Below are 15,084 nucleotides of genomic sequence, written 5' to 3'. Positions count from 1 at the left end.
ATTTTGTATAAATATGAGAAGAATGTGTATTTCACATACTGTCTGACCACAATCTTTCAACCATAAGCTGAAAAATTTTTCACTTATGTTATCCCCTTACTAAGTTGTATATTTCTATCATATCTATCTGTCTGTTCTTCAAACTCTGAAGATCACATTTCCTCAATGTGGTGAGTAACCAAGACAATAACTTGCTTATGGAATTGCACACATGAAATCCTTAAAACTCAGGTGACCATATTTACACACAGTCCAGATGTGGTCTTATCAAAGCTTGTAAAGTAGAAGAATAACTTTCCTTTTTTCTTAGAAATTATATGATAGAAATATACAACTTGGTAAGGGGATAACACAAGTGAAACATTTTTCAGCTAATAGCCAAAAAATATGGCCAGACAGTATGAGATGCACATTCTTCTCATATTTATAAGATATATCAATTTAAAAGTAATTTATGGTGCTAAGTTGGGGCGACTGAAAAGAAACATGATGGATATGGAATCTTTGTAAGCTAATGTGAATAGAATGATTATATAAGCAAATGATAATTAATATAATATTCTGCCTGTAGTGTCCTCCATCCAAAATGTTACACTTGATAACCTTACATTGAACAGAGATTCTGTATCCATTATGTTTCTTTTCAGTCTTCCCAACTTAGCACCATAAATTGCTTTTAAATTGGTATATCTTCTAGTGGTAGTCTTTGCATTATCAATTAACTAGGACTGGCCGAGTGGTTAGTATATCCACTCTCCAGCCAAAAGGCTGCGGGTTCAAATCCTGCTGTGGGCATGGATGTTTGTGATTGTCTGTGAAAATACTAGTGGTGGTTGTGGTGGGCAGTGGATGGCGTTCGTGTAGATGATGATGGTAGTTGCGATTCATTGTAGTTGGTGGATTGAGTGGTGGAGACAGAGAGTTGTAGAGTGGGTACCCTGTCTCTGGAGGTGCCATGTAATAATAATAATTCCAGCCTAATATCCATTGGACTCCTTGGAGGTGTCATGTAATAATAACAATAATAATAATAATACTTATTGTGGCATACGGAAAAGTTTTTCATTATTGTTATCCAACAAACTGATTTTAAGCATGTTTTGAATGAGTAAACAAACAAGTGAAAATCTTTTATCTCATAAACTCATAAGAAATTCAAATCATCATTCATCAAACCTGTGAGTTCTGTCAGCTGATAGCATTGTGGTAGAGTAGTAGCTGGAAGATCTAGACTGAAGCACTAGTTTTATAGATAATTCTAAGTTGGGTTCTAATATCGTATTGTTTTTTATAGGAAATCCAGAGAAGTAACAAATCTTCAATAGCAGTCCAAAAGTCATAGACTAGCCTTTTCTGTGAATCCATGCAGTATACCATCCTTATCGCATGAGTGAGATTGATTACCACTTAACACTTGTAAGAAGCCCCCCCCCCACACACACAGAGACACATGACAAAAGCAGACTGTGCTGATTTTACAGCTTCTTACTTTTAAATGACATAATAATAAATTAAAGGAGAAATTGAAAGAAATCTGAGTGCAGCCAAGAATTCTAATAGATTGAGTTTCTGTCACAGTATTCCCAGATTTAAGATACATTGAAATGTGCTCAACCATATTCAAACCGTGTTCTCCATTCATTTTCCAACTAGTGCTATATGTTTGAGTGTTACAACAGCTACTAAAAGAACAGTTGTGTGATAATAAGTTAAAAAATATATATAATATAACTAATTCATGATAAAATATTCCAAAGAATCACCTTAATACAGTTACAAAAATAAAAAAGTTTTAATCTGTTATGCAGCATTATTATTGCATTTTCTTTTCTCAAAATACTGTATTTTATTACAAGTATGTGTACATATCCACGTACCACAAAGACTCATTGCCTGAGACCTGCAATAACTATTATTCCCTCATACCTTTCACTGAAGCTCCATATTGCACTACTTAAAAGACACAAACTCTTCTCAAGAGCCTTTATGTTCACCTTTCATTAATGCTTTTGATTAAGGTTTCACTGGCCTGACAGCTTTTTCAAAATTTAGTTCTCTCATCAGAGACCAAGAAGAAACTTTATGAGAACAAAAGTCCTCTTTTCAGCACCATAACAATCCAAAGTCAGAGAGTTGTATTTTGCATAAGTGGACTCTTCGTTGGTGCATGTATTAAAACTATTAAAGGTAGTACCTAAAAATCTTCAAATTGGCAAGGCATTGTAAAGCTTTCTATGAATGGATATCAAAAATCCATCACTCATTCATAGTCAAACATCTTGGAAAAAGTATTTTGAAATTCTCATGCTTGGCTAATTTCCTCTCATAATCTGATTTTACCTTCTTTACTATCCTGAGTAACTTTCTTGCCTGTGCTTGTACTTACTGATCATCTTTCTTCTTATATATATACTCTCTACAATAAATAAATAAATAAATAAATATATATATATATCGTCGTCGTCGTCGTCCGGTAGTATCCTCTAGCAAGAGGGTTGCAGCAGATGAGCAGCTCTTCTCCATTTCTCTCTGTCTGTCGCTTCCATCATTCTTAAACCAGTCCATTCCACGATGTCATTAAACCACTCTCTAGTTGGTCTTCCCCTCAACTTTCCCTTGTAATATAGTTCTTGTCAGGTGTCCCGAAGAACCTCTCAGAAGATGTCCTGCAAATCTAGTCTTTCTTTGCATAATATTCTTTAACAGTGTTCTTTCCATCCCAACTCGTCTTAAAACTTCTTGATTTGATATTCTTTCTGTATAGCTAATCTTTTCCATCTTTCTATAACACCACATTTCCAATGCATTAATTCTTTCCATATCTCTCTTTCTTAGTGTCCATGACTTACTTCCATAACTTGCAATACTCCAAACTGTTGCTTTAACTATTCCAATTCTAATGCCTATTTTAGTGTTCTTGTTTATTAAAATTCTCTTCATTTCCATAAATGCCGATTTAGCTTTGCCTATTCTATTTCTAATGTCCAACTCTGAAGTTCCTTTCTCTGAGATCCAGCTACCTAAATATTGAAATGTTTCCACTTCTAAAATCTTTCCTCCACATCTTATTTTTACATTATCTCCTATTTTTCTACCCATTATCATTATCTTGGTCTTTTTTGTGTTAATTCTTAGTCCATACTCTTTACAAGAGTTTTCAATTCTTTGAATAATTTGTTGTAACCCATTTTCACTTTCTGCCATCACTACTACATCATCCGCATATCTTAAGTTATTAATGATTCTTCCGTTTATTTTTATTCCTTCTTCTACATCCTCAAGTTCCTCTCTAAACATTTGTTCACTATAAAAGTTAAACAATAATGGTGATAACTTGCATCCTTGTCTGACTCCTCTCTCCGCCGGGAATTCTCCTGTTTCCTCTCCATTTACACACACTGACACTATTTGTGACTAATATAATCTCTTTAAAATTTCCAAATCAAAAGAGTCAATATCAGTATTTTCTAGAATGTCAAAAAGCCTTTCATGTTTCACTGTATCAAATGCCTTTTCAAAATCTAGAAATCCCAAAAACAACTTTCCACCATGGTTTAGTGTTTTCTCCCCAATAATTCTTAGACAAGTTATAGCCTCTCTAGTTCCTCTGTTGGTTCTGAATCCAAACTCGTTCATTTCTTTTTCTATTTTATTCCTAATTCTCTCTAAAATTATTTGCACCAGAATTTTTGCTGTGCGAGTTATAAGACTTATTGTTCTAAAATTGTTACAGTCTAAAACTTCCGTCCTTTTTGGAATGGGGATAAAAATTGATCTTCTAAACTCCTCTGGTAATTCTTGTCCTTCATAAATTCTGTTAATAATTTGCCATAACACTTCCATACCTTTTTCACCTATATTCCTTATAAGTTCTATCTGTATACCATCTATTCAAGGGGATTTTCCTTCTTTCATCTTTTGAATTGCTAGATTCAATCCCTCCGTCATGATGCACAGTCTCTGCCCACTATGTTCTTTCCTTTGATTTTCTCCTCTTTCCCTGTCTTCGTAAAGTTTACTTACATATTCTTCCCATCTCTGTAATATCTTCTCTTTTTCTATCAGAATTTCACCTCTTTCATTCTTGATTGCTCCAGTCCTTAGCATCTTTCTCCTTTCTATCATCATATTAATGTTTTTATAAACACCTTTTATGTCCTTTCTTTCTGCCTTTGCTGTTGTATCTTTACTTATTTCATCTAACCACTCTTCCTTTTTCCTTCTTATCTCTCTTTGTATCTCCCTACTCAAGTCTTTATACTGCTTTTTTTCCTCCTCTGTTTTACTATTAACTAACGTTCTTCTTTGTGTTATTTTCCTCAAAATATTTTCCATCATCCATAGTTTCTTTCTTTTCTCTCTTTCCTCCTCTTTTTTAGCTAAATGTAATTCTGTAGCAGTAATTATGCTTTCCTTCAGAATCTTCCATTTTTCACTTGTATCATCATTTTCTTGTATGTTTCTCTCGTTCATTTCTTCCTCTACTTTCTTTGAGAATTCATTCGCCGCACTTGGTATCTTCAGCCGCTCCATGTTCCATGATTTGTTCCATTTCCCTGTAGTTACCTTTTTTAGATTAATCCTTATCTTAGTTGACAACAATATGTGATCTGTATCACAGTCTGCTCCTGGATATGTTGTCACATCTTTTATAATGTTTCTATATCTTTTGTTTATCAAAATATAATCAATCTGATTTCTTCTACTATTTATATCCTCCCCTGGGGCTTTCCATGTGTACAATCTTCTTGGATGTTTCTTAAACCAAGTGTTCATAATTGCTAAATCATGCTTTCTACAGAAATCCAACAACATATCTCCTCTTTCATTTCTCACTCCCAATCCAAATATCCCAACAATATCTTCCTGCCTTCCTCTTCCGATTTTTGCATTCATATCGCCTTGTATTATAATTATATCTGATATATATATATATATATATATATATATATATCAGTGGCATCACATACCCATTTTGGTTGGGCATGCTGTCGTGCAGCTTATGCAACCCATGCTACAAAATTCACATCAATTTGACTATATGATTGCATTTTTATCAATGTATGAACATTTTAAGAGTGCATAGCACATCAGCATTCATCTTAATTGGTCCAGTGCAATTAATTGTAGGATAACTTTGAAGATTTTAATTTATTAATTAATTGTGACCAAATCTGCATAGAGTTGGGGTGGGGGACAATGTGTTTGTTTTAAGATATATTAGAAAACAATGAAGGAGAATGCCATATTTGGTTGATATATTTGAATTACTGAAAGGTATAAATATAATAGTAAATTTGGAAGAGGAGAATGAGGCTTACCTCCTTCGACTACAATCATACAATCTGCAAAAGCTCTGGCAGAAAATAGGACATTCAGTAGATCATCAACACTGTTTCCCATTGTAAATATGGACATAAAAGTTATAAATTATTTATAGAAAATTATACATTGAAAATGTCTATATCAGCGTCATAAACACGTCAGTTCACAATTCACGCATGTAAAACAAATGAAACTCAGAAAACAAAAAGCAACTCATGACAAAGACAACATTCAATTGTAATTTTTCTGGCTGATTGGTTGACACAGTAATCAATCAGCCACTGATTTCTGGGCTGTTATCTCAGTGAAAACCCAGTCTTGGCATCTGGGTGGTTTAAAACCACTGAAATGCTAAGAATTTCACCCACTGCACCATATGTGCATCTGTTCAAAGGGCTCAAAGGTGTCTGTATTTGTGACCACACACCTGGGCAAATGTGATATAAATGTTTATGCATCGAAAAGTATCTTCTTCATGAAGCATTATATATTGTGTTTAATTTTAGGAATGATGGAAAGCCAGGAAACAATTAGGGCAGTCTTTATAACAGGAATGAATGCAAAAATATAATATCAGTGATATTACTATTCTGTGGGTGTGCACCACACACCTAGCACATCCTGAATATACACCCAAATATAAATGTGTGTGTATGTATATATACATATATATATATATTTGTTTTTGCAACTCCTGCTTAACACTGTTACCCATCCATCAAACTGCTACCTGATTTATCTTTCTGATTTTGGGGTGGATACCGTTTCCTTCAAACATCCCTTGACATTCTCCTATACACTGCTAAAATCTTTCTCTTCCAGATTTGTATGCTGTGCCACTGTTTTAAGCTATCTTATCAACTTGTCATGATCACCAGTTCTGTATGTATATGTGGAACCAGCTCTGTAGTTCCACATATACTCCTTAACTGAAAATTCTACATTTGGTAAACTACCAAGTCAAGACTAGATAATCATCCTCTCCAATCAGAGGAAATGTTGATACTTTGGTTATTGATAAATCTCTGATACTCTCACCATATCTAATACTCTCCAACTATCCTGAGTCTCCTCTATTACATGCTGTTTCAGGTAATTATCTCTTAGTAGTTGCATAAATACCATTTCTTTCCCCTCTATGCGACCTTTTCCTCCTTCAGTTCTGGATCCTCAACCTTGAATCTATTTAACCTCATGCATTTGCCACTGTTATGTCTTCATGTCCTCTTTTCTTATGTTATTTCTTTTTCCTTCTATCTTATCATTTCTTAAATTCTATGCTTTATTTATCTCTCATATGTATCAGAGATTTCGTTGCCGACAAATTTATTTTAAGAACGACTGCGCCAGCCGGCAACTAATTTCTGATATTCAAATAGTTAACATTGATTAACATAGGGATCATGTGATGTGCAGTCGTGGTTCCCTCCTCTCTTTCTTACATGAACTGTTTCTCCTCCCTTACTCACACAGGTCCGAAAGTTTTTATAAGTGGTAACTCAGACTCAGAGGAACAGAACTCATGAACTTTGATATAAAAGAATACATTTATTAAAACACTAGTATGGATACACTTTTGTATAATCATTCAAGATACACTTAAGTAAAAATATCAATGCTAAGTTACCTTCTTTGAACTAAATTGAGAGTCTGAACTCCCCCCCCCCCCTCTTTAGATTAAGATATCCAAAATTTCAATCTTTATGCTTAAGTAATTCAATGATATATCTCTGTCTTATGATTAAGCTCAGACTCGACTTATCCGTACAGGGTTACTTAATGCTCATCTTCTAAGCACAATTAGATATAAACTTTATACATGGCATATCAAACTCTTTCTAACTTATATTCTAACATGTAAAACAAATTTCAATTCTGCAAAATCTCTATGCCCCACATTTTAAGTGAAGATCAGGCTAATATCTAACACTACAGCAAATAGCTTCTTCCTGACAAACAGTTCAAAAGTTAGGTTCCTCCTCGGCACAAGCATGGAATGGCACTGGCTTACTTGACACAGACAATTAGGCCAAACAGTCATTAAGGCACTATGGGTAAGATAATGTATGGAGCTCCTCAAAGCCTTGTCTCCTTTTCTTTATTTTGGTTTACAATTCTAGAATATATATGAAAGGGTTGTGCATTACTATCTTGTCCTTTTTTATGGGGTTTCCTTGACTTCCCCCCATGCTTTCACTTCCGATATGGCAGGACTTCCGTATTCCTTAGCCACATGTTTCTATGGCCTCTGCGACTTACTTATGCTTTCTTCAAAGGTTGCCCTTAGCAACCTTCAAAGAAAGCATACATTGGCTTTACATTGGCATGGTTCACCAATGGCTCCTTACTGAAATTCTGACTTCATTCCTTAGGTAGCTTTATTCGACTCGGTTACAACAGCAACCGGGAGATTGTTGCTGGGCACTGGCGACAAGCTTCCTCGGCTATCTAGGCTTGGATGGGAACACAGGAACAGAAAACAAGAGAACGTTCGAGTCTCGTGATGCGCCTTATATCTCCCTTGCAAGCGCTCTCTCTCATTGACTATGTCATATACTTTGCCACGGTCGATTGGTCACCTTAACTCTGAACTGTTTTAACATGGTTCTAAAACATAGATCTCTTAAGCACATTTAAATTTTGGTCCTGAAACACAGTTTTCCTTTGCTTATTTTACAAGGACAATATTAGTTCTAAACACAGATTTCCTTAACTTATTTAATGTTAATAATCTCATTCGAGTTGATATACCTTTGAGTGAATATATATATACAGTACTCCCTTAGCCCTGTTCTTGGAAGAATAAGCATGTCCTTATCCTTAGGTTTTCATTGTCTCTGTGTTGGGTCGGAAACAAATTGGCTTACGGATAGTGAGTCAGCCCTTTTTCCAACACAACACCACCCATTCTGATTTTGATTCATCGATCGCTCTCTACACAAAAAATTTACTCACTTTCTATTACTATTACTAAATTACTATTACTCACTTTCTCCAGTGACTTATACAGCTTACAGGGTGATCACTTGTTCTCGTACCCATCCATTATCCTATGCATCATTTCCTTTACATCTGTCTGACAGGTTTCTGTCAAAAGTTTATATGTCAGATCATATACCTCTCTTCTTCCTATCTGACAAGCTCAGAAAAGCATGTTCCTTCAATCTACCCTCATGCCCAACATTCCAAAGTAGTATCAGTCACCTGTTGATCTTCTCTAATATGTCTAGGTAACAGATATCCAGGTGAATAGATCTGTGCACTGCAATTCAGATATAGCCTGATTAGTCCTTCATACAATAGCGCTACCATCTCCTTATCCCAACTTCTCAGTGTTCTTTATATTATGGCAGTAATTTTTCTGAGTTATTTTTACATATTTTGCAGTGACCCCAAGCTTCAGCTCTCTACCCCCCCCCACATTACTTCTAGATCCCTTAACTTCTTTCACTCCTCTCTGAAATCCTTTAGTTACATTTCTCAAAAAAAGTATAATTAACATGAAAAAATTAGCAAATCAAGCATAAAATATCTAAGATGGTTTATTCCTGTTGTGTTTTAGAACCACCAATGTTTACTATAAAACCCAAGGATAAATATCAAAAACCAGTGAACAGTGAAGTTAAGATGCCATGTGAAGGAACTGGTCAGCCAAAGCCAACAATAACTTGGAGAAGGGTAGGCAAGTTTTTACATTAATTTTGTTTGTTCTACATTTATTTTCTGTATTGGTATATGAGATAATTTTTTTTTTTGATACTTTTAAATCCTTATGAAATGCTTCCTAAAAGCATTTTTAGAAAGTTTAAGTAATTGTAAATGATGGCCAAAAGCTAATCATGCTTAAGGGGAAAAAAATTCAAAATAAAGTTTACTATCTGATTAAAATCCATTCAAAGTTCTCAAATTAAAATATTTGCTTTGAAAAAAAAAGTTTATTTTTCTATATAAAAAACTGCCAAATTGTTTAAAATAACAGATTGGAAACTAATAATAAATGAAGCAAAAGCATAGAACAAACTTTTAAGATGCTTCTAGCTTAATTTTTATTGCTATCTGGAATGTGTGTGCATGCATGCACATGTAACAGAATAACCTTTAAGTACACTGACAAGTAAGGATAAAAAGTTATCATCCCTCTTTCTAGTTTTGATATGACCACATCTGAACCACGTTCAGATTTTATTACTTGACATTCATTGAGATATGAAAGTGGTGGAGAGGATTCATGTGCAGATGACCACAGTAGTCTAGTGCAGAATGTTCTCATGAAGATTGACTGGACATTTGTGGGTTGAAAAGTTTGATTGTTAAGCAGAACAATGAGGAATATAATAAAAAAATATCAGCTACCAAGGGGGTTTCAAAACAGAATAGATGCAGAAGAAATGTTTCAGTATATGACAAGAGATTAGAGAAGAGAAGAGAACAAGGTGTCATTCCTGTAAGTTGAGTAAGAGTGTAGTTAGTAAAATGTAAGGACTAGATCTTTTGCTGGTGAGTTGGTGAATGAATGGAATGGGTTACAGAGGTGATTGTGAGCACACTATAAATGATTGAATTTAAAAAGTATAATAGGCATTGTAATGATTGAATTTAAGAAGTATAATAGGCATTGTAACAGTAACCATTGATTAATGGTTACTGTTTGTCTTTCACAGTGAGTCTTCTGCCTCTATGGAGATGCCAGGTAATAACAATAAACAACTCATTATCAGGTAGTCCTCAAGTTACTTATCGAACTGAACCAGCCTTTTTTCTGTCCGATATGCCTCCCCTCTGTTAAACAGCTGCTAAACATAGGCAAACGAGTTGAAGATCTCGAAGAACACCTCAGTAACATGATCGATACTTTCTCGTCCAAAATCCAAAAGTTGGAAACAAAGCTCGAGATATTCGATGATCAGCAGCCGATCACAAGTGTATCTGCATCCACTAACGAACTCTGTGATTTAATCGCATCAACGGTACACTCGTCGCTGGAGGCCAAAAACAGGAAACTTAATGCCGTTATTTTGAACTTCCTGGAGGAAAACGGTACAGCTCTAAAAGAAAAAGTTAGCAAACTAGCAGGCGAATGCAACTTCGATCCCGGAAACATCACCAAATGTCATCGATTTGATCCTGTAAACAGAAGAAAGGATGGAACGACCTATCCACATCTCGTCAAAGTGATCTGTGATACACCGACAAACACTTCCAAATTAATAACGGTGATAAATAGCAAGCTAAAGGATAGTAGCCCCTAATCGCGTGTACGTGCTTGACCTGACTTAACCTTTGAACAAAGGGAACAAAGATGCCAACTCCGAAAACAGCCAGAAGAAAAACGCCAGAATGGGGACAACAGCTGGACCATAGACTACAAACAAACCAAACTACTTCAAAAACCAAGTGACGTGACTAGTAGCCACCAAAGAGACCAGTATGCAGGCACTGCATAGGAAACATGCAGCTTCCAAAAAACTAGGTTTTCTATTTCGCTCAAGCCGCTACTTCACTTCAAAACAAATGTTAACCCTATACAAATCGCAAATCCGCCCAGCTATCGAATACTGTTCTCACATTTGGAGTGGGGCTCCTAAAAGCTCCCTCAAAATGCTTGCCTCAATACAGAGGAGAGTAATTAGACTGATAAATGATCCATCTCTTTCTGACTCCCCCCCCCCACTCTCACATAGACGCTTAGTCTCTGCAATTTGTATATTCTACAAATATTTTCATGGAAAATGCTCATCTGAAACAACATCAATAATTCCCCCACTCTCTACTAAACCCATTGGAACACATACAGCCACCTCCCAACACCACTTCACAGTACACCTCGAAACCCACAGAACAAGTTTCTTTTCCTCCTCCTCTATCCCTGCTACCACTGTACTGTGGAACAATCTTCCCCCTGATGTATTTTCCAAGGAATACAATATATAGGCTTTTAAATCGAATGTTAACAAGTTCCTCCTCTCCCATCCTGCTACCCATATATGGTACTATAGGTTGACCAGCCAACCTCTCATATATATGGGCCCAACATAAAAAAAATAAATAAAAAGTCCATCTTTTGTTTAGTGTATTAATCTGTTATCTATCTGTATCACTTTAAATATCTACTTGCCATGTGGATTTCATACATCAGTCACTCTGTTGTAATATGTAAATTGTTAAAACAGAAAAGTCTCCTTAAGAAACTCATGCAGATCCAATATCAGGCTGTTTACAACAGTTTTCCTAGCTTTCAATAATCTCTCCAAGACCTTAACCATGAATCAGTATTAATCACAATGTACAAGAAGTTATGTGATCAAAAAAAAAAGATTTTCAAGTATTTTACTTATTAACTAAGAGTATATTTTATACATAAATTATTTAATTTACATGCTTTTGGATTTGTTGTTGTATGTGAAAGGAGGGGACTGTGTGTGTGTGGGGGGGCAAGTGCATGTGCATACAAAATGATAATTTCTGTGTCTGGTGAATAACAAGTGAAACTTTTTATAAATTACTTTATTTAATAACTAGTTTTATGGAACATTTTTATACACTTCTTTAGATTAAAAACAAATAGAAAAAAGGTATCAAGAGAAAGATTTCTGAAATAACAACTGTCATTATTCAAATTAAACTTGAACTAGATGTTCATAGCGACATGTTGGATGTGTGGCCTCATTGTTGCAATGTACTGTATAGCTTTTCTCATAACCTAATTCTAGTATCAAGGCTTATACATTGGTCATACATAACTGGTAATTAGTTTACGGAATTAACAACGCATATAAAGTATATTAATTAAAGGTAACTTTAATAATAAATAACTTCTATATTTCGGCAACGTCACGTTGCCATCTTCAGGAACATAAAGATATGATATGTGCACGCAGGCACTAACAAAAGCAAATGAGGAAGAAAGCAAGAAACTAATATTGTTCCTAAAGTCCTAATGGTGCCCTCTGGTGGGCTAATTTGGTTGACTTGGCAGTTGGGCTGAAGTTCTCAAAATGTAAGTCTCCCAAATTTGGGGTAGTTTCATGCACCCAAATTTGTTGAGGTTAGGAACGTTTTTAGAGCTGCTGAAGATTCCCTGAATTATCTTTCGTATTTAAACTTGCTGCAGTGTATTATTTTTGTTTTCTTCCAACGAATTCTATGGTGGGTATCTAAGGCATGGTCTGCCAGCCTAGAGCGGCTGTACCGGTGAAACCGGATGTAGTCTTTGTGTTCTGAAATCCTGATATTTGTTGTTCTGCCTGTTTGGCCAAAGCAGGACAATTTGCAGCTGCAAGGGACCTGGTATACACCAGGTAGGTCTAGGGGAAGTGGTTGGTCTTTGGTAGAGCGGATAAGGGATGCCAACTTTTTATATGGTCTGTAACAAGAAGTAAGGTCATATTTTCTGAGGATATTGGTTATTTTTTCCGAGGTGCCCTGGATGTAGGGGATGGTGATAGATTTGGTGTAATCTTTATTGTGGAGGGAGGGAGGGGGGTTGTGGTTTACTGGTTTGAGTATTTTTTGGAATTTTTTTGGGGTTATAGCCATTGGCTAAGAAAGTGTTGTGGATGTGGTTTAGTGGAAGAAACGTGGAAGAAAACAAAAATAATACGCCTCAGCAAGTTTAAATATGAAAGATTATTCAGGGAATCTTCAGCAGCTCTAAAAAACGTTCCTAACCTCAACAAATTTGGGTGCATGAAACTACCCCAAATTTGAGAGACTTACATTTTGAGAACTTCAGCCCAACTGCCAAGTCAACCAAATTAGCCCGCAAGAGGGCACCCTTTAGGAACAATATTAGTTTCTTGCTTTCTTCCTCATTTGCTTTTGTTAGTGCCTGCATGCACATACCATATCTTTATGTTCCTGAAGATGGCAACGTGACGTTGCCGAAATATAGAAGTTATTTATTATTAAAGTTACCTTTAATTAATATACTTTATATGCGTTGTTAATTCCGTAAACTAATTACCAGTTACATAACCTAATTCATTAACTCTGTGGAGGTCATGGCTGAACTGACAGATACAAAGAAATTGATATTAATACAAATATTCTTACACATATCCAGTTATAGCTTGGAGGTCATGAGTAGCTGCACATGCATATATTATGAGTGATATTCCACACCGTTTATGCGGTCAGTTTTGGTTTGACACGTGCTATGTAAAAGATGTGTGATATTTCATAGTAAATTGTATCTGAGAGATACTGCGACCTCTGATGTAAGTATAGTATTGGTTTAGTTATTTTTTTAAAATTTACTGTTGAAAATGGCTGGAAAAATATATTGATTAGATAATCCATCAGATGTTGAAGAGATTCAGCGATTCTGTTACTGGAGTCCGATGATGAGAATGATAGAGTCGAATGTGAAAGTGATATTTGATAGTGAATTGTATCTGAGAGATACTGCGACCTCCGATGTCAGAATAGTATTGGTTTGGGTGTTGTTTTTTTCTTTGTTCAATAATTTCTAGATTGTAACTGAAAATAAATAAACCATCATGTATTATATTGGCAGTGTTTTTTTTTTTAAGTTTTATCGCATACTAGTAACGAATGTATCTCTCAGATACATGCGACCTATGCTGCAATTTTTTCGACCATGACCTCTGCAGGGTTAATATGCAGGTCTTTTACATATACATATACATATACATATATATATATATATATATATATATATATATATGCTGCCCATAGTTGATTTAAGATGAGACCTTGGTTTTTATTACATTGAATAAGACATCATATTATTTCACTTGCTTCTTTAAATCTAACTACATAACTGTGGAATTCTATGTATGGCAGTTTTGTGAGTTGCCAATTTACTTGGTGATTATCTTTGCTTGTATGAAATTCTAGTTCTGATTTATGTGCCCATTTTTTCTTTTCATCCTTGACATGTTCTTTTTTGATAGATTTGTACAAATTGTTACATCTGTCCAACATAACAAATGTCTCAAGTACAGAAGATTTTGTACACTCCTGGTCACCTAAGAGGTGTATGAGCTTGTTTGGCGATTTTAGCATCATAGATATTTTTTTGTAGTGGCCAAAAGGCAACTTTTAAGTTGTATTGTTTTAAAACTTTGCTATATTTTATCTGTAATGTTTTTAATGTAACGTAAAGAAACCGCACTTTTGTAATTTGCTTGCTGTTGTATATGTTCTGGAATATGTGATGGCCTGTTTAAGATGCTATTCATTGCCATTTGTGGTAATATGATTGCCTTTGATAATAAAGTGACAAGAGCAGTTGATGAGGGAAAGGCATATACTGCCATTTTTTTGAGTTTACAAAGGCATATCACAGGGTACCACATAATAAGCTGATATTTAAGTTGCAGCACATGGGTTTAGATGTCAGGTTAGTGAACTGGATTTGAGATTGACTATCTGACAAGTATCAGAAAGTTGTGTATGGGGGAGCAGTATCAAGGAGGCAGAATGCTACAAGTGGGATCCCACATAGCTCAGCACTGGGACCTGTATTGTTTAAACTTTATATCAATGACATTGTCAGTGGGTTGCATGGAAATATTCAATTGTTTGTAGATGACATGAAGCTGGGAAGGGTTGTTAGAAATAGTGCACATTTGATAGCCCTGCAAGAGGATTTGAATAAACTGGGCAGATGGGAAAATGAATGGGAATATCAGTTTAATACAGCTAAATGTACAAGTCTTGAAGTTTTGGATACATTGATGCGAGGCTGCATATTCTGTTGGAGGAACTGTACTGGAGGTAACCCCAAGGATTGCA

At 35.3% G+C, this 15,084-nt stretch overlaps 1 protein-coding gene across 1 annotated transcript in view; it reads left to right on the top strand.

Annotated features, from left to right (window-relative positions):
* LOC150109299 (protein turtle-like) overlaps positions 1-15,084 on the top strand; it is a 486,901-nt gene that overhangs the window by 322,005 nt on the left and 149,812 nt on the right. Inside the window, exon 7 of the mRNA XM_090402074.1 lies at positions 8,888-9,003. Coding sequence (XP_090258200.1) covers positions 8,888-9,003 — 116 coding nt within the window. The remainder of the gene's footprint in view (positions 1-8,887; positions 9,004-15,084) is intronic.

The sequence above is a fragment of the Typopeltis vanoorti genome, chromosome 2 (genome assembly GCF_054136105.1).
Source record: "Typopeltis vanoorti isolate ZY-2024b chromosome 2, IOZ_Tvanoo_1.0, whole genome shotgun sequence".
Lineage (NCBI taxonomy): Eukaryota > Metazoa > Arthropoda > Arachnida > Uropygi > Thelyphonidae > Typopeltis > Typopeltis vanoorti.
Note: the sequence above shows the minus strand (reverse complement) of the source record. Positions and strands in the feature narration are given on the sequence as shown.